Raw genomic sequence first — 21,477 nt, 5'->3', positions numbered from 1 at the left:
ATCTGCCACACTCTCTCCCCTATTACGTGATAATACAAAACGGGCTACCCTTTTATTGCACCCTTTCGATGTCCTCCGTCAATCCCACCTGGTAAGGATGCCACACCGCGCAGCAATATTCTAACAGAGGAGGAACGAGTGTAGTGTAAGCTGTCTCTTTAGTGGACTTGTTGCATCTTCTAAGTGTCCTGCCAATGAAACGGAACCTTTGGCTCGCCTTCCCCACAATATTATCTATATGGTCTTTCCAACTGAAGTTGTTCGTAATTTTAACACCCAGGTACTTAGTTGAATTGACAGCCTTGAGAATTGTACTATTTATCGAGTAAACGAATTCCAACGGATTTCTTTTGGAACTGATGTGGATCACCTCACTCTTTTCGCTCACAGGCGCAAAACAGGGCCAGCCAACAGTCAATATCGTTAAGCAGCTGAATACGTTGTCTGAAGCGTACGTTACACGACGAGAAAGTTGTTTTTGTAAAAAAAGTAGATTCAGTATTTCCAATTACAGGTAAATTCTTGTAGAAAGTGTACAGTGTGTACAAGACCTAACGATTACGAGGGGGCGCAGTGACGTCCTGTAGGGGCAGGGTCACTGACCTCCGCCGGCGATCGAAGCAGAGCGGCGCGCAACTGGAGCCGAGGCGGTAAGTCTCGTCGCGCGGAAATACACAGAAGGCCGGCCGGCTCTGTCCTGCCGAGCGCGCGCATCCGTGTCCCATTTGGCGCACCGCAACGACCGACAGATGATGGCTGGCGGCCACGGCGAGGCGGCTGTCGGTGAGCTCCGCTCCCTGCGGTGGCCGGCGACACATTGTTGCTCGCGGCAGCGCGCCACCCCGGGCGGCGCAGCGCGCATGCGCCGCGGTGACGTCAGCGGGCCGCGAGCGCCGCCGGCGGAGCTGTCGCGAGTGTACGGCGCGGGGTTAGGAGGCGGCGGGGGAGGGGGGGGGGCAGCGCGAGAGGGAGAGGAGGGCGCGGCCGCAGCGGAGCCGGCGCACGCACGCACACAGGCGCACACGGACACTCAGTCGGAGTGGGACAGCGGCGGCGCTGCGAGCAGTAGTGCGTCGAGAGCCGAGCGGAGAGGAGCGGAGCGGAACGAGCGAGAGCGGTGTGCTGCTGCTGTGGCCGGAGTGCGCGCGAGGGGGCAACACACAGGCACGGGGGCCGTAGGATGTCGCGCAGCTGAGGGCAGGGCCGGCGCGCACACGACTCGAGGCAGGGGCACCGGGCCACAGCCGGAGTGACCGCAGCAGCCGAACCGGCGAGGCGACCAGCTACACCACGACCAGCGACCGCAGCCGCACCGCCGCCGCGCCATGGGCTGTGCTATGTCCGCAGAGGAGCGCGCCGCGCTCGCGCGCAGCAAGCAGATCGAGAAGAACCTCAAGGAGGACGGGCTGCAGGCGGCCAAGGACATCAAGCTGCTGCTGCTAGGTGAGTCTGCGCGGTGCCGGCCGCAGCCGCCGCAGGTTCGAGGACCTCGCGCGCGACGCTGTGCGTGCGTGCGTGCGTGTCTGTGCGTGGGGCGTGGGTGGCGGCGAGCAGCTCTCGTTCCGAGCTGCGGGCGGCCGCCGAGGCGAGGCACGGAATCCGGCGGCGCGTTCGCTGCCGGCGCTCCCGATCGATAGCTCGTACACACGCCGGCCGCCATCTTGGTCCCGCCCGTCGCCCGCCGTGAGGTTATGGTCGCTCGGCCACAAGTGTTCTCTATTATTCCCAGCCCAGCGCTACTGCCCGCTGTCATTGCCGCACGACTCGGCGAATCGTCATACTTCTCCACTTGCTGGAACCTCTCTGCTATCGCTCCCTTTCCAAAATTACTACACTTCTTCTTTGAACATTTCTTCACCATTATAAAAATCGCCTATGGCCTTCAGTATAATTATTACTTGCCATTGCAACATCGACGTTTTATCGTTGTTAATCAAACACATTAATTCCCGTGGCAACAATGAGTAACACAACGAACCATCAAAATCTGCCGCCATGACACGGGCTCCTACCCGTTCTGTTCGCTTACAATTTTGTTATATTTACCATTTGACTGAAAATGGCGAATCGGCGACGTTGCAGTCGCAACTGATAATTCTATCGACAGCCTTAAGCAGTATTTATAACGGTGAAGCCGTCATGAACCTGAGCATTCGTTTGGATATCACAGTGCTGCACAGGGCCCAGTCGCGTTGGAGACAGTATGTCCTAGCCTTCCACCGATCTTTCAACCTCTTCATCTAGCCAGTCAAAGGGGGGCCCATAGTTTAATGTGAGTTCCGAACCACAGTACAACTCGGCGTTTTCCACAATGCTAAAAATCGTCAGAAGTGAAAGAAGTGATAAGTGAGAGACAAAAACCCCTAGGAAGGACGGTCTGTTGTACCACAGCCACTCGGATCCATATCTTGACACTTTACCACCAACGTACCGAGTATTTCTAATGTTCGACATGTTGCAAGTGTTGCGGACCTGTAGTTCTTTAAACTATCTTCTAATGCTACTTCAAATTCTAGCTCACCTTCCTAAAATAACCGAGACGCCTTCTCCATACGACACTATTCCGTAACAATTTTGTGTCCTGTCGAGGTCAACAATCTCTTCTGTGACGCTGCTCATACAGAATGTTCTGCGACGAAAAGGGATTCTTTGCTTTGTGCAGCATAATCTATGTCTCATATGCAAGTGGATCGCTAGCAGTTTCCTGCAGTGTGGTTCTGAGATACGTTATTGTCATATATTTACCTCTTTCCTTGTTAGCACGAGTGTATAAGTTGTCAGTAACGAGGCATATCCTTTGATTGTGTACCTATGGTCAGTAACTTCTCATCTGTACTTGCTCACTACTGACGTGGTCCTGATACTTTGTTTACCCTTACCTTGCTACCGTCACTGTAACGCCTTGTGGTCAGTAATATGTCTCCATTACAGCAGTTTGGAAGTAACGTGGTTGTAAGATATGTGGGCATTCATTTCGCTCCTTATCTTGGCTGCTGTCACTTTGTACAGTGTAAGCAAGTACAACATACAATTTTCGATCCATGGTCGCCAATTTGTCTTTATTTCTAGCCAGTCAGTAGCCGTGTGGTTCTGAAGTAACAAGATGATGCTTTATTTAATCATTCCGACCTACTGTCAGTGTGTAAGACTGAATGCAGACGATGATTTGTTAATTGTTATAGCCATTCAGTGCCTATGTGGTTTTCAAAGCCATTTATATTACCCCTTGCTTATTTTGCTAATGTTTCGAATTACGTTTTCAATGAAGTACAATAATAATTTATTATCTTCAATACTCTATCAGCAGTGATTGTTGTGCGAGCCTGTTATTCTTCCGACGGTGCATGTGGACTTGTTGGTGAGATACAGAAAACGTATTTCCTGCTTTGGATGTTCGTCTTTCCTTGTGCAATGATGATGTGAGTGGTTGTTCAACTTCTGCAGTGACAGGTCTCGTTCCGAATTTCGGAAAGTGTCTAATATCCTGAAGATGCGAGTGGTACACATTTTCAAACGAAAGTGTTCGTTGCTACAGTTGGATGAACTAAAGGATCTGTTCAGTGATTCTGTGACAGGTGTCGCTGTGATGGCAATTGCGACGTTATCTGCGGCGGGAGAAAGTGGAAAAGGTGGGGAGAGGGCCATTTCCGTTAAGCTTCGACGGCGCAATCGGATCACGTTCACGTGCAACTGGTAGGATTCACCTGAGCCCGGCCACGCCCCCGTAGGGCTCAAATCCTTTTTGTGTCGCGACCGGCGCATGAAGACTGCTAAGTGGGACAACAAGAAACGGCGCAAAGCTCCTTACGACTAATGGAATACAGAGGCACTCGTGTTTGCTTTCGGAGAACGGCCATTAGCTGCACTGATTGCCACCACGTAAGCACAGCTGCGAGAAACCGTCTCTCCGACGTCGGAAATATTTCCCAGACTGGTCGTAGACTCCGACCGTCTCCGACGACATCTGTGGCGTGCTAATCAAATTCCACCTGCGTCTGTTTGAGGAGATTAGGCTGAGATTGCAGATTACAGAGAGTGTTCCTTCACTTGAGGATTAAACAGGGAACTGTGATCGCTGCCTGTACGTGTGCAGGACGGAGGGAAATGTTGCGAGTTGTGTGGGGCGCCACTTGGGGAGGGTTGGCACCCCTCGCTGCCGACCAGGTGTGCCATCTTGTCCAGGTGTAGCCAGGGGGCGTGACCTAGCGAGATATGCCACGCAGCAAGCTGTTCCAGTTTTTCACGGCTCCGCTGCGTCAGTAGATGGTGACGATAAGTCCCCCCCCCCCCCCCCCCCCCCCCCCCCCCGCTGACGACCGAGCACAGTCTTTCACGTGTCACAACTCCCCTAAGAATACAGAACTTTACTTTAGGCCTTGTAGACCACTACGTCAGTGCGCCAACCTCTCTCTAAATTGTTAATATTTATTCATTTCATTTTTATTCTGCTGGACCACTACATCAGTTGGCTAGTTATCGTTCATTCACAGACAGATCGTTCGACGATGTTGTTAGACTTGTCAGCTTAATTTTATTGTAGCCGAAGCGGCAATTTTTGACAGCAGAGGCAATGAAATAAATTGAAAACTTAATAACAGAATCCAGTTATTGAGTTTCATAATGTTTTTACCGTGCTGGTGCACATTTAGAAATTTCAGTTTCAGTTTTGTGTACGGTCCTTCATTGTAATGTCAACACGCCTTGACCTTGAGAGTAATACTCCCTTTTGAATATCAATTTGTGAGACTGTGGTTGAATATACGGAAAATTACATAAGAAGATATGTAGGTTTCAGTTGAAATTGTTAATATACCGCTAATTTTGTTGACTACTTTTGTTTGTGACGTCACAATGAAACAAACCTCACATTTTCAACATAAACACTTTTCAAGTTTTTAACAGCTTGATAAATTTCACGGGTGTTTCAGAACTGCAAAGATAATATGTAGCTTAAGTTTTATACAACATTACTTAATCTTTGAACGTTGTTTTGCTTACATTTTCTACATAAAAAACTAATACCATTTGTTCTTCTCAATATGTGACATTAATGAACATGAATGTTACAGTTTAAAAAAAGAAAGTGAAATGATATACAAAAGAAATCAGCAAAATTGGAGGAACACTACAGGGCGGTAAAAAAAAAGTATTCCACCTTTTGAGAGGTGCTAGTGTTGTGTGTCTGTAGCAAAAAAATAAAAATAAATGAATAAATAAAAAACAAAATGTTCAGTAAATATGATATCTAAAATGCATATCGTAAGAGATATGAGCACTAGTTCATCTACACTACTGTGAAACACATTTCTTTTACTACATGCTGTTTGCTATTAAGAACGACCCACAGAATGCAAAACAAATGAGAACTCTTTATTGTGTTGCTTGGAACAGCAGAGCTTCGAAAGTAATCTGCATGCTGTTGCATACGACCCGCATTTGCGAGCCTCTGCTAACGGAGTTGCTCAATCTGCCATTTCCCGTGTCAAATGGTGCATTATGTTGGTAAGCGCAAAGAGCAAAATGTAAAAGTGCAAAAAGTAAAATGTAAAAGCATTTCTCAAACTGATCGAAACACAAACTGGTTCCATTTTAGCCAAAGTATGCGCTGCTATTACCAGAACGGTCAATATCGTTTACGGTACACTAACAGATGTTTACTGCATACTGTATCCACGGGCAACAACAGAGGATTTTGTCCTCATTTGTTTACTGCATTCTGTCGGTCGTCCGTAATAGCAGAGAGCTTGCAGCAGAAGAGATGTTTTTCACAGCGAATACAAACAAGTACTCTTAGCTCATAAGGTATGCATTATGGACTTTTTTTGTCCATACTACCAACCCTCAAAATATGGAATCCAATTTTCCAAATTAAATTAAGAATCCAGTATAACTCACACAGCTACCCCTTGCACGAAATAAAAACTGAAATCATCATGATGAAGACGTTACATTGAAACGTACTTTGGTCTAGCAAATGTACTATAAAAGACACAAGGCGAATTTTATTATTAAGGGCAGACGTTCATGTTATTGACTGAAAATGTCAGTTTCCAATGTATTTTTTATTTGTTAGTAGAACTCGTGGACAATACGTCACCAAAGTTTTAACGATAAAACCTCATCCAAATGCCTGAAAAATGCAGATGAACATCCCATGTAACATCAGGGCCATATTAGCTGGTGTAAATAGCTACAACCTCTTCATTACAAGGAGAGGCTTCCACATTAAATTGTATTCTGGATGTTGCCAAGCCAGTCCTGACCTTCTAAAAAAAAGTGTGATCATGGCAAAACCCAGACTCCAAATTAGTTTCTAAATTGACTGATATGGAAACGTTGTCCTAAAACGACATTTTCATCTGCTACAGTTATGAGAATTGCAACTTATGACGTAGTTCTTATATTTAATGACGGTAATGTAGAGAGGATGAAGGTTTCAGACGGAATGGGCTTTAAGATAGGCAATTTCAGTCAAGACGTCTCAAGAAAAATAGTTTTACAGTGGCTCTCTGAAGCTGAAAAGCCGGACGGAGTGGCCGACCTGTTCTAGGTGCTTCAGTCTGGAACCGCGCCACCGCTATGGTCGCAGGTTCGAATCCTGCCTCGGGCATGGATGTGTGATGTCCTTAGGTTGGTTAGGTTTAAGTAGTTCTAATTTCCAGGGGACTGACAACCTCAGATGTTAAATCCCATAGTGCTCAGAGCCATTTGAACCATTTGTAGCTGAAAAGTCAGTTGAAGATCTGGTAAAGGAAAGAAGTCAGAAAACAAGAAGCCAGAAGAGAATCCTTGACGGGAAAAGAGGACAATGAGTACAGGTCTGGAGCTTCTGAAGAGATGAAAGAAGAAGAAGAAGAAAAAAACGTTTGGTTGAACTTTAAATTGCATTTTCTGAAAATTATGTTATTTTACAGTTTATGTACCTTTTCTCAGAATCTATGGCGGATAGAGTTATGAAATTTTATACACTTATTCTATAATATCACTAAACATTGCCTCAAGAGTAAATTTTGAAAATCTGAGTGTAAGCTGATATATGGGGCAAAGTGCTTGAAATTTTGCATGAATTTTATATCATACTTACAAAACAAAAATAAAACAAATGATTACAATTTTGCTACTCGATATGTTAAAAAAACTTCGGCAGAGAATCTTACTGTATGCAAAGAGATTAAGCAGAACATTCTGTATAAATCTGTTCTATAGTGTCTAACAAAAAGGTATACTTATTATTTTTTGAAAACAAAATTTTTAAATTCCATAAAATAAATTAATTCTACAGGAACTTAATAGAAAAGGTGTTTCTTTCATGTAGAGCATAGCAAGAAAATTTCATTGCCGTGTCTTCAAAATTGTGGTCTTGGTGCATTTTTTAAACAGTGTGTGTTTTTTTTCATTCGTGTTTTCCCTTAAGCTTTCCGTGTCAGCTTAATGTAACAATAAACATGGACTGAAAGCTAGGAAACATGCAGGCATATAGTTACTTGCATGTCTAGTAAAAAACTCAAAACTAACGTCGCCCTACACAGAATACATACCGCCCAAGTGAAATACGATGACCATATTATGCATAATTTTTTTATTATTTAATGTAGCCTGAGGTCCAGCACCGCCTCGAGAACATTTTACTGCACAAGCGATTATCATTGAACCCCCCCCCCCCCCCCCCCCCTCTCTCTCTCCCATTTGTTTTCCTTGGTACACTTTCACTCGCCAGGTTTCGGTACTAATTGCGCGACGCACTCTATACAAATCTTGTACTGATCCTCCCTCTTAGCATGGCGCTCCAAGTGGCCGCCAATTGGATGCATGTAATTACTGCGATACGTCCTGTCACCGAGTAACATATCTTTGTCTGTGGTCCTGTGTAGAAATCTTATAGCTGTGCTCCGGCACCTCTTTCAACTTGGTCCCCCTAGCGGCTGCTTATGTCGTTTGTCTCTTAAGCCGGCACCGCTAAGCTCACACAAATGTTGTCAATATTGGTTTCGACTTGTTTGCACGCTATCTGCAGATGATCTGTTTAAAAAGAAAGAAAAAGGGGATAGAAAATCACCACTCAAAAAAAAAAAAAAAAAAAAATGGATCTGAGCACTATGGGACTCAACTGCTGTGGTCATCAGTCCCCTAGAACTTAGAACTACTTAAACCTAACTAACCTAAGGACATCACACACATCCATGCCCGAGGCAGGATTCGAACCTGCGACCGTAGCAGTCGCATGGTGCCGGACTGCGCGCCTAGAACCGCGAGACCACCGCGGCCAGCCTCAACCAAATTACAATATATATTGGCAGTAATAAAACCACTATGAGTTCAAAAAAAGGTGACATAAAGGACTCATAAATAAACTTCTGGATATCTGCCATATGTTCCTAAGGTGAAGAGTTCGAAAATTTTACCGATTTAAAGAAGTGCTCATACCAGTTTTCTGTAAGAAAGCCTTCCTAGAAGTACTTTCTTATATCTTACGACGATTCTTAGCCCCCACTTTTGCATTTTTCCTTTGCTGGGATTCCTTTCCCTGGCGGTCCAGACTTGTCTATTAGAAGCTTGATTTGACTGTTATTTCATACTGGTTGTGTGCATCTGCGACTGCCGGTCACCTTTTTGCCTCTTTTGTAGTCGGTCGTCATATCACCTGCTTCTAGTTTACGCCTATCTTACTTAACTTAGTAGTTACATATTTTTTTTTACTAGATTTCGGATTGAGGAGTGATACCTCACAACCTGTTTTATGTTCCGACTATTTTAATTTTATATTTGCGGTTTAAAATGACCAACTCTATATTATTACGTAGTCAACTGTACATTCCACGGACATGTTTACATTTTAAGCGACTCTCCTGGTCTGTTGAGTTATAGTTTGACGAGTTACTATGTAACCTCTTCCAGTGCGTATAGTTGGGTATGTAACTTAGTTCGATTTTGTAAAGTGGTTTCCTAGTAATATCAAATAGCATACACTACTCGGTTTTCAGCAAAATCATGTATTTGTTTGGTCACTAAATGGCTTTCGGATTCGTAGGACATCGTCAAGTGGACGACTGAATGTTGTAAATACGGTTAAAGTGACGTGCGACTTACACAGAATTATTGATACACGAAGTAAAAAAGTGATAACATGTAGCAAGTTTACATATGAAAGTACTATTTTTTGTCACGCATAAATTTTATTAACTAAATAGAAAACAAAGTTTTTTTATGGGCTGATGCCTTTAACGAGTAGTGTAAAATAAAGTTAAATTTGCAATAATATTACAGTTTACAATAATTTACAATCTAGTATTTGTATAAATGAAGCTTAATTTAACAGACGGGATAGGGAAACTGAACTTGGTCACTTAATGCTAAGGCAGCATTCTGCGTCATGTGTTTGTAGATTTCCAGTATCTCCTGTCGGGTCACCGCTTTCGTTTTCTTAACAGAATGTAAAACTTCACATTCTACATCATAAGACTGGTTTTCTGTTACAATATGGTCAGCAAAGTTTGACTCTTTCTTTCTTAATCTATGGCTACTCTCATGTTCAGATAACCCAACTGCCAGCGTTCTGTCTGACTGACCTATATGTTTTTCCATAGTGGTTAAGAGTTTTTTATGCACACTGTGCTGAGGCTTGCAATTTGTCTGTAGTATTGAATCAAAATATCGACGTACTATTATTATTATAAAATGCAGGTCTGCAGTTGTGAGAGCTCCATACCATCGAACATATCACTTCTAGTGATGGGTATAGCTCTGCCCTGATTGGTATTACTATACTGGGACTACGAAAAATAAAAAAAACACACACACACATAATCGCACCACTTCTGTGCGTTTCCCAGAAAGAACCAGTCACTATTTACCTAGGGTGGTCCATCATCACATATGGTGACAAACTCTCAGATGTTGTATTTGTTGTGGTCTTCAGTCCTGAGGCTGGTTTGATGCAGCTCTCCATGCTACTCATTCCTGTGCAAGCTTCTTCATCTCCCAGTACCTACTGCAGCCTAAATCCTTCTGAATGTGCTTAGTGTATTCATCTCTTGGTCTCCCTCTATCTTTTTTCCCTCTGGTTCCCTCAGCATCACCCGACTCAATTCGACTACATTCCATTATTCTCGTTTTGCTTTTGTTGATGTTCATCTTATACCCTCCTTTCAAGACATTGTCCTTTCCGTTCAACTACTCTTCTAAGTCCTTTGCTGTCTCTGACAAAATTACAATGTCATCGGCGAATCTCAAAGTTTTTATTTCTTCTCCATGGATTTTAATACATACTCCGAATTTTTCTTTTGTTTCCTTTACTGCTTGCTCAATATACAGATTGAATAACATCGGGGAGAGGCTGCAACCCCGTCTTACTCCCTTCCCAACCACTGCTTCCCTTTCATGTCCCGCGACTCTTATAACTGCCATCTGGTTTCTGTACAAATTGTAAATAGAGTTTCGCTTCCTGTATTTTACCCCTGCCACCTTCAGAATTTGAAAGAGAGTATTCCAGTCAACATGGTCAAAAGCTTTCTCTAAGTCTACAAATGCTAGAAACGTAGGTTTACCTTTCCTTAATCTTTCTTCTAAGATAAGTCGTTGGGTCAGTATTGCCTCACGTGTTCCAACATTTCTACGGAATCCAAACTGATCCTCCCCGAGGTCCGCATCTACCAGTTTTTCCATTCGTCTGTAAAAAAATCGCGTTAGTATTTTGCAGCTGTGACTTATCAAACTGATTGTTCGGTAATTTTCACATCTGTTAACACCTGCTTTCTTTTGGATTGGAATTATTATATTCTTCTCGAAGTCTGAGGGTATTTCGCCTGTCTCATACATCTTGCTCACCAGATGGTAGAGTTTTGTCAGGACTGGCTCTCCCAAGGCTGTCAGTAGTTCTAATGGAATGTTGTATACTCCGAGGGCCTTCTTTCAATTCAGGTCTTTCAGTGCTCTGTCAAACTCTTCACGCAGTATAGTATCTCCCATTTCATCTTCATCTACATCCTCTTTCATTTCCATAATATTGTCCTCAAGTACATCGCCCTTGTATAGACCCTCTATATACTCCTTCCGGCTTTCTGCTTTCCCTTCTTTGCTTAGAACTGGGTTTCCATCAAAGTTCTTGATATTTATGCAAGTGGTTCTCCTTTCTCCAAAGGTCTCTTTAATTTTCCTGTAGGCAGTATCTATCTTACCCCTAGTGAGATAGGCCTCTACATCCTTACATTTGTCCTCTATCCATCCCTGCTTAGCCCTTTTGCGCTTCTTGTCGATATCATTTTTGAGACGTTTGTATTCCTTTTTGCCTGCTTCCTTTACGGCATTTTTATATTTTCTCCTTTCATCAATTAAATTCAATATTTCTTCTGTTACCCAAGGGTTTCTACTAGCACTCGTCTTTTTACCTATTTGATCCTCTGCTGCCTTCACTATTTCATTCCTCAAAGTTACCCATTTTCTTCTACTGTATTTCTTCCCCCCATTCCTGTCAATTGTTCCCTTATTATCTCCCTGAAACTCTGTACAACCTCTGGTTCTCTCAGTTTATCCAGGTCCCATCTCCTTAAATTCCCACCTTTTTGTGGTTTCTTCAGTTTTAATCTACAGTTCGTAACCAATAGATTGAGGCCAGAGTCCACATCTGCCCTTGGAAATGTCTTTCAATTTAAAACCTGGTTCCTAAATATCTGTCTTACCATAATATAATCTATCTGATACCTTTTAGAAACTTTCAGATAAGCTACCAAAAAAAGTCAAGTCCCGCAGCTACAGACCTGCATTTTATGTCGTCAACACCGTGTCAGAACTTATTCGGTAGCCATTGGTACAGGGTGCTGTTTATAAAATTACATGCAAACGCTTCGAAGAAGTATACATTGGTCAGCCAGGCGGTGCTCTTATGATTGAAGCTGGAGACTAATAAAATTAAGAAAGAACGATTCAACCTTTGCCGATCATCTATTAACAGAAAACCACTCGTATGATGTAGAATGTCATGGTTTACTTTCTGTCAAGAAAAGCAGAAAGATGATACTGCTGCAAATACAGGAAACCAACAAACATATGGCACAGAATATTAGCTTCGTATTAAATGGTTAAGCTTCTTTTTCCCCCTCTGTTAAATTAAATGTAAATTATAGAAATATTAGACATCGGTTGTAAATTCAACTTTATTCTTCATCTATTCTTGTATATATCTCCACATAAAAAGGTTTGTTCCTTTTTTAATTAATGTAACTATTTCTACATGTAGAAAAGGCTTGCAATACTTTCCTATGTAAACACTCTCTTCATGTCATCATTTTTGTGTCTTCTGTATAAATAATATCTATGTAAGTAGGACGCCATTTTATCTGTGTTTACGACATTCCGTTTGCCATTGCACGATGTCCTGGGAATCCGAGAGCCAGTTAGTGACGAAGTAAGTATAATTTTGGAATAAATTAAGAAATGTTTCCAGTTTAATATTCCTCTGATGGTCTGCCAAATACCGAGGAAAAATCAGGTGATGCTAATTTTTTAGTATTTTACTATCCATTTGTTTATTTCTTTTTAAACGGTTCATCTGATGATAGCTTTCTAACTGTTCGAAACGAATAGTGAAACCATTTGTATGACTGAGGCAGAAATAAATAATAAATGTAGTGTTTTTAATGTTACACTATTTATTCGCATCTCATCGCGAGTCATCGCATAATTGCACTCACTGCGCACACATATTTTTGACTGACGATAGCAAGTTTCGTATCAGTGCACACCCCGCAGCGAAAATTTCATTCTGGATATAGCCCTGTGTCCCATTATAGCCTTGTGCATTTCCATTTGTCTAAAAATTGAGTCAACTTCACTTCGTTGTTAAGGGGATGCTCAGCTCAGGAAGTGAAGGAAGTTTAGCATTTTCCATTGCAGATACAATTGCCCAGTAACAGTAGAAGTATACTGGGATGTTTCAATTTTTAGGGTGCTCAACTTCCGTTTACCAACCCCTAAAGCGAGTAATTGAAGTAAACTTTTACTGTATATTATTATTTAAGAAGTATACTTTGATATTGGAAAATTTTACTCTGTTACTTCTTTTATTTCTTTGGGAAATTAATTGAACTGTTTGACTCTCTGTCCTTGGGTCTCTGGTTCATATTTCTCGGTGTGTGTAAGTTTCGCTCATGTTCCATGATCATGAATAGAGCTTTAGTAAAATAATGACTAGTACTTTTCTTAAGGAGCTAAATGGATTGGTAGATGTATCCAGATGCTGGACTTGGAATTGTAAACTCCCTAAAATTATTTTAAACAATGAGCTCTATTGTTATTACTTGTTATTCGTATGACACTTTTCTGCAGTTTAAATACTGTCTTTGTATTTTGTGTACTTCAGCGACCACAGTTAACGACTTAATCTACATAGTTATAGTATGAAACTACGAGGCACTTGGTGTCTCAGACTGATGACAACATTGTCTTCGTTTCACTTCAGATTAAATTCGATGTTCATCCCTAATTTTTTTTGTTTATTGCATAATCTGTGTTTACTCTCGATTGACCGTCCCAGTACTGTTTTTTGTCTTCAAACTGAAATTCGTATCTGTTTTCTTTACATTCAGCATCAGTTTATTACATGTTGATGAATTGTAAACAATCCTGAAGGTTTAATTTTGCTCAGTCTATCAGGAGCTCTAGTGTTTAATCTGTGATTACAATGTCGCTTTCAGTCACGAAGAGGCACAGTGTCATAAATGCGAAAAATGATGCAAATTGCTCTGCGCACTACGGGACTCAACATCTATGGTCATCAGCCCCCTAGAACTTAGAACTACTTAAACCTAACTAACCCAAGGACATCACACAACACCCAGTCATCACGAGGCAGAGAAAATCCCTGACCCCAGTCATCAATGTGCCATGACACTGATATAACGTATTTAAAAAATACAGAATAATGAAATATTCAGCAGTGAAATATAATCAAAATGACGCTACAAACAATGGTTTTCTTACACACAGGAATTGGCTGATCATTCCTTATGGAGTTACTGTCCACTGTTGTGTTTTCTTGGTTGACCTACGTCTTTCCTTGATTTCGAATTGTAGCTCAGGATTTTCATCTCATTCTATCCACAAGCTGATCACACCACATGTATTTTCGCATAAAAAGAATATACATTCAACTGAATAGGAGTGTTTCCATTTCTAATTAGGTCTCATCTTGGGCAGCCCTTCATCCACCTCAAGAATCTCATATCTGCTGCTTTTATTTTTCTGTCATCTTCTTTTCATTTGTCCTGTTCTCGCACCCATGCCACAATAATGGTGTCGCCATAGTTGCGTAACATTTGATTTTTGTTTCTTTCAGTGCTATACAGCATAAGTGTTGTTCCACAGATTACCTGAATTTGTCCAGCATTTAATGTAGATCATTATCTTAACTCTTGCTCGTGCTAAAGCTCACATTTTGCTGTTAACACCATGAAAGGTCATAACTTCCATCTTAGGAAATGACTTTTTAAGCCTGTGTGTAGTATGTATTTCTTTTAGGCGATATACTGCTAGCTGAAACTCATCTTAACATTTTTGTTTTATTACTTTAATGTCTGCAGTTACTTACACTTTAATAACCAGATAACTCTCAGATTTCAAGTTTTTAAGGACATTGTCAATTTAAATGTTACATTTGAGTGAGTGAAAGAGAACATCATTGCCTCACTCACTGATTGACTTTGATCTGATTTTCTCTCCTGTGTATTTGTACAGCGCAGAGAACAATAATAACACTAGGATAATGCCTGCGAGTAGCCTTGATGTTCTCTATTGGTGTCATTCATTCTGTAAACTTAATATACTACTCTTGCTGCCTTACGCTGTCATAAGGTCATCATTATCCTACACCCTACCTCACTAGCGCAAAATAAAACAATAATAATTCTGTGTCAGTCTCTTTGTTGTTTTAGGAACGATGATGTCCCATGTGTCCTCTGTCGGTGGCAAGTCTTTGCTTCTATTTTATCCACTATCAACTTGCTGTTTTTACAGTTGCTTCTGCGAACCACTAAAATTGTTATAGCATATCTGACACGTAACACGAGCGATGAGCACTCGATTTGGCATTCTTTACCTGTTGTCATGATCAAGAATTATGAATACTTTATATCTTCAGTTTTCAAGGATTGGTTTGTGGTACACTAGTGACAGAGAATGAGACAGAGGATGGTTAGTAAAAAGTATTACTGATGATGTTGCTACTGATTACGGACATAAGGAGACTTAACATATAAGATCATTAGTTTCCTATGTCCGCAGCTCGTGGTCTTGCGGTAGCGTTCTCGCTTCCAGCGCACGGGGTGCCGGGTTCGATTCCCGGCGGGGTCAGGGATTTCTCTGCCTCGAGATGACTGGGTGTTGTGTTCTTCTTCATCTCCCAGCACCCCAACCTATATCCTTCTGAATCTGTTTACTGTATTCATCTTTTGGTCTTCCTCTACGATTTTTACTCCCCCACGCTGATCTCCAATACTAAACTGGTGATCCCTTGATGCCTCAGAATATGCCCTACCAACCTCCCAGTCAAGTTGTGCCACAAATTTCTCTTCACTCCAATTCTATTCAATACCTCCTCATTAGTTATGTGATCTACCCATCTAATCTTCAGCATTCTTCTGTAGCACCAAACTTGGAAAGCTTCTATTCTCCTCTTGTCCAAACTAATTATAGTCCATGTTTCACTTCCATATACGGCCACACTCCATACAAATACTTTCAGAAATGACTTCCTGACACTTCGATGTTAACAAATTTCTCTTCTTCAGAAACGCCTTCCTTGCCGTTGCCAGTCTACATTTTATATCCTCTCTACTTCGACCATCATCAGTTATTTTGCTCCCCAAACAGGAAAACTCCTTTACTAGTTTAAGCGTCTCATTTCCTAATCTACTTCCCGCAGCATCACCCGATTTAATTTGACTACATACCATTATCCTCGTTTTGCTTTTGTTGATGTTCATTTTATATCCTCCTTTCAAGACACTGTCCATTCCGTTCAACTGCTCTTCCAGGTCCTTTGATGTCTCTGACAGAATTACAATGTCATTGGCGAACCTCAAAGTTTTTATTTCTTCTCCATAGATTTTAATTCCTACTCCGAATTTTTCTTTTGTTTCCTTTATCGCTTGCAGTTTTATATCTTCATCAATCCTTATGTAGGACCGGCCGCTGTGGCTTAGCGGTTCTAGGCTCTTCAGTCCGGAACCGCGCTGCTGCTACGGTCGCAGGTTCGACTCCTGCCTCGGGCATGGATGTGTGTGATGTCCTTAGTTAGTTAGGTTTAAGTAGTTCTAAGTCTAGGGGACTGATGACCTCAGATGTTAAGTCCCATTGTGCTTAGAGCCATTTGTACCTTATGTGGGCTATATGCTACATTCAACTTTTTTTTCTCTCCAAGGGAACGAACTGAACTAGCTGTGCGTGGGCTTTGCATGTACTTCATACTATGTGCTTTCCGTGTGTTACTTGTTGTCGTTTCTGGATCTTCTCAGTAGGTGGCAACAATTGCTTAAAAAACTACCGGTGGAAGTACGTTCCTATCGAAGCACAAAAAAGGCGAATATACTCCTGTTTAAAAGACTGACCGAGAAGTGGGGTTCCTGTTGCTTCATTGTACCATTCGCAGAAACTTTAAACATTTTCACAAGATTTTGGCATGCGAACCTATTCGTGCTCTTTTTAACATGTAACTCACTTGTCACTCCCACAGGCTCCCCTAAAGTCTAACTCGCTTACACCAATTACCCCATCGACGTAAATCTCTCGTAACCACCCAGACCCACTTGCCCATTCTCACTCATCCAGCTCAACTCATGGTCACTATCTCTTTGAGTCTCTCTAACTGTCATTGTCTCCTGTCTGACAGCCACGGACTCCTTCGTCCTGTCATACTACAATTGTCTCCTTTCAGTGTCATTGTCTCCCTCTTGCTCTCCCTCTTGCTCTTTCTTACTGCTGCTATCTCATTCTTCCCACTTCTGCTGTCTCTTCTCACTGTCATTGCTTGCGTCATCCTCGTTGTCATTGTCATAGGTTTTGTGTCTGATTATCACTGGTTCTCACCCACTTCTACGTTATCCTTCTCTTTATTCATCTCGCACTGGCCCTGTCTCCTTCACTGTTTTCCTAGCTGTGTTCTGTTACTGCTTAACTCAAGGTCACTGTCACTGTATGCCTCTCTTTCTGTCACGCTGCAGCCTATCTCTTTCGCTCACAGCCGCTGTCTATCATCTTACAATATTTGTTACGTTTTCGCATCTTTTTCAATACGGCTGTCTCCTTCTCTGTCCGTATAAAAAAGTACGAATATAGCCGCATGCCAAAATTTTTGGGAACATTTTTAAAGGTGCTAAGCAAGGCATACTGAGGCAGCTGACACCCCACTTTTTAGACAGCGTCTTTCAAACTGGAGCAAATTCGCCTTTCTTGTACTCCGATAAGAATCTTTTACCGTTGCTTTCCTTCTCTTCCCTGCTACAGCTGGGCATGTCATACGAAAAGAACTCTGTGGGTCAGTAAAATTTTAATGGTTTATTTGACAATGAAATAACGCAATTAACTAATTTTACACGTCAGACCGGTTTTTATGTGCACACAAGTTTTGCATTTATTACAACACAGAGTTCTCAGAACCCTTCTGATGATAACAGAGACACTTTAGGGCATGAGTCTCTGTGCTATGTCACTTTATAAACAACAATTTTGCCTTGCACCGGATTTTAGTAGTAGTAGTGTGAACATATGTACCTCGGACACAGAAAAATATGTCAAGAAAATTTTTAAAGTTGTTCAGGATCGGAACCTAAGTAACATATCTTAAAAATTTCACCCATTTGCTGTGCATAACCGTCTTGAAATTCGCGGCTCGGGTTTTTTATCCAAAAACCTTGTTTTTGGGGTGTTTCTCGATAGCGGAAAAAATGTTTTAAGACGGGAAGGTGGCACTTCTACATAAATAACGAGAGAGTATACCGTTAATATTTGAACAATCTGCTGCGGTTATGGCGGTAAACTCTTTTTTTAGGTTTCCCCGTGAGTCGCCCATAAACTAAATGGTGCCTCCATAAGCCCCTAAGGCCCATCGTAGACCTTATCTAATACAAAAAGAACAACCAATTTGCTCCATTTGCCTAAGGTGAAGGAAGTGTGTAATATTCAGACTGTGACCCTGTACTATATGAGGGGCTATAGCAAGATGAACCCTGTATTTGGTAGATTTATTTATTATTGTTTTATTTGTTTATTTATTCGTCCATAGACCATTTCGTACAATAGTATCGGATGTGTCAAAAACAAACTGAAATAATATATACATATAAAACATTTACAAAATAGGATAGGACGAGGTGAGGATAGAGCAGGAAATCCACCATGGCCTAATCAAAGGAACCATCCCAGCATTCTCTTTTTTAACATAGGTAAACCATGGTAAATCCAAGTCCAGATGGCCAGACGGGCAACAAATCCCAGTCCTCCTGAATGGAAGTCTAGTATACGAAGACTGGAGTGGCCAGCTCGTTCGATACATGATTGGAAGGGAAATAACAAAATACCTTGTTTACATTGTGAGAACAACATGCATAATACTTAAATAAATGAAAAGAAATTTTGAAAGTAAAAACCCTACTGAAAAAGTAAAAATACATGAAAAAATACGTGACACTGCATAAACTACAAAAATGCCCATAGAACAATGAATGATGTAGAAAAAAACATGACACTTTGATTTAAAACACCTCACAAAAATAAAACACAATCGCACATTATATTTTGAAAATAAAAACACTGCTGAAAAAGTAAAAATACATGAAAAAATTACATGACACTCCATAAAATGAGACGTAGGAGTGATGTAGAAAGAACATGAAACTTTGATTTAGAACATCCTACAAAAAATAAAACACAAGAGCACATTATGCAGTAAAAGAAATAATACAGTAAAAGAAATAAAAACCTTTGAGGTTTGCCGACGACACTGTAATTCTGTCAGAGACAGTAAAAGACCTGAAAGAGAAATTTAACGGAATCGACTGTTGTCTTGAAAGGATGATATAAGATGAACATCAACAAAAGCAAAACGAGGATAATGGAATGTAGTCGAATTAAACCAGGTGATGCTGAGGAATTTAGATTAGGAAATGAGACACTTAAAGTAGTAAATGAGTTTTGATATCTGGGAAGCAAAATAACTAATGATGGACGAAGTAGAGGGGGATGTAAAATGTAGACTGGCTACGGCACGGAAAGCGTTTCTAGAGGAGAGAAATTTGTTAACATCGACTATAGATTTGTCAGGAAGTCCTTTCTGAAAATATTTATATGTAGTGTAGCTATGTTTGGAAATGAAACATGGACGATAAATAGTTTTGAGAAGAAGAGTGGTGCTTCAGAAGAATGCTGAAGATTAGATGGGTAGATCACGTAACTAATTAGGAGGTACTGAACAGAATTGGGGCGAAGAGGAGTTTGGGGCACAACTTGACTAGAAGAAGGGATCGGTTGGTACGACATGTTCTGATGCATCAAGGGATCACCAATTTAGTTCTGGAGGGAAGCGTGGAGGGTAAAAATCGTTGAGGGAGAACAAGAGATGAATACACTAAGCAGATTCAGAGCGATGTAGGTTGCAGTAGTTACTCGGAGATGAAGAGGCTTGCACAGGATAGAGTAGGACGGAGAGCTGCATCAAACCTGTCTCTGGACCACAACAACAACCGTGTCTTATGGAGGCTGCGCATGTAGCATAAAACTAACGAGTTCTGCTGCAAGCCAGTAGCTGAAACAGATATCGTATATACGAGGGTAAGTCAACTATTACTCGCAAAGTAGTTTTAAAATTTTATGGTAATCAAATAGGAAACTTACAAGAACACCATTTTTCGACATAGTCTCCTTGCGCTTCAACGCGTTTGGGCCGTCACTTCCTGATTGCCCTCATAAAAGAAGGTTCTACGTTGAGCTGCGAACCAGGAATGTACCGCCCGTTTCACTGCTTCGTCCGAAGCAAATCGACGGCCCCTTAATGCCTGATTGAGTGGAACAGACAAGTGATAGTCAGAAGGGGCAAGCCCGGGACTACACGGAGGATGATCCAGTACTTCAAAGTCGAGCTTCTGGAGCGTTTCAGCAGTGTGGGCAGCAGTATGCGGACGGGCATTGTCGTACAACAACACAACACCTTTTGACAGCAATCCTCGGCGTTTGCTTCGAATTGCAGGCTTCAGTCTGGCAGTAAGCGTCTCTCTGTTTATTGTTGTGCCCCTTTCCCCATAATCTTCCAGTACTGGACCTTGTGCGTCCCAAAGAACCGTAAGCATCAGTTATCCTGCGGAAGGTTGGGTCTTCAACTTTGTCTTGCACGGCGAATTTGGATGTTCCCATTTCATATTCTGCCGTTTACTCTCCGGCTCGTAATGATGGATCCATGTTTCGTCATCACTAATGATCCTGTCTAAGAAGTTGTCGCCTTCGTTACCATAGCGATCCAAATGTTTTTTGCAGACGTCCAAGTGCGTTTGTTTATGCAACTATTTGAGTTGTTTTGGGGCCCATCATGCACAAACTTTATGAAACCGAAGTCAGTTGTGAATGATTTCGTAGGAAGAACCGTGACTGATTTGCAGACGATGTGCCACTTCGTCAGTATTTAATCGTCTGTCTAAGATAATAATTTCACATGGATGCTCAATGGTTTCTTCATTTGTGGCTGCAAACGGTCATCCGGCCCCTTCATCGTGTGTAACACTTGTGCGACCATTTCGGAATTTTTCAATCCATTCGTAGACACTCCGTTACGGCAAAACACTGTTCCTGTACTGTACCGAAAGTCTTCGATGAATTTAATTCCCTGATACGCCTTCCGACCACAAAAAGCGCATAATTGAACGTCGCTCTTCTTTGGTGCAAATAGACAGCGGAGCAGCCATGATTAACAGCACGGCAGCGATAACGAAACTAACCTAACAGCTTGAAAATTGCAAAGATATAACAACAAATAAACAATGCATGCGTCATCAACGATAAACGACAGAACTGCCAAAATAAACTAAAATATAACTAAATTGCCGATAATGATTGACTTACCCTAGTACCATTGTATTGATCACACGTGTGTTTCAAATTAGCTGTATAAGATCAAACTTCACGGTTCTTTCACTTGTTTTACCGTATTTGAAGTAGTCCAGATTATATATTATTAATCGGCTATCCCGGAACTTGGTATTAGTTGCAGGTTGCCTATTTAATGGCTTCTACAGGAACAAAAATTTGATGTTCAATACTTCGCGTGATTGTTGTTAGCCAAGTCTGAAGATTTAAAATTCTATCATAATCTACTCGTTAAGAAGTATAATCTGATGTTAAAAAGCTTAACACTATAACACAGGTACTGCAGATAGAAACAGTGTTTTTTCCTTGAGACAGCGTCACTCACAGCGCACAGATACCCGAATGATATTCGTCTGG

General features: G+C 41.6%; 1 protein-coding gene across 1 annotated transcript in view; it reads left to right on the top strand.

Annotated features, from left to right (window-relative positions):
- The first annotated feature begins 961 nt into the window (after positions 1 to 961).
- The window catches only part of LOC126272036 (guanine nucleotide-binding protein G(o) subunit alpha), a 929,986-nt gene continuing 909,470 nt past the window's right edge, over positions 962 to 21,477 (top strand). Inside the window, exon 1 of the mRNA XM_049974548.1 lies at positions 962 to 1,443. Within this exon, the coding sequence (XP_049830505.1) occupies positions 1,326 to 1,443 (118 nt within the window). The 5' untranslated portion in view covers positions 962 to 1,325. The remainder of the gene's footprint in view (positions 1,444 to 21,477) is intronic.

The sequence above is a fragment of the Schistocerca gregaria genome, chromosome 5 (genome assembly GCF_023897955.1).
Source record: "Schistocerca gregaria isolate iqSchGreg1 chromosome 5, iqSchGreg1.2, whole genome shotgun sequence".
NCBI lineage: Eukaryota > Metazoa > Arthropoda > Insecta > Orthoptera > Acrididae > Schistocerca > Schistocerca gregaria.
This window is presented reverse-complemented; position numbering and strand designations above follow the sequence as displayed.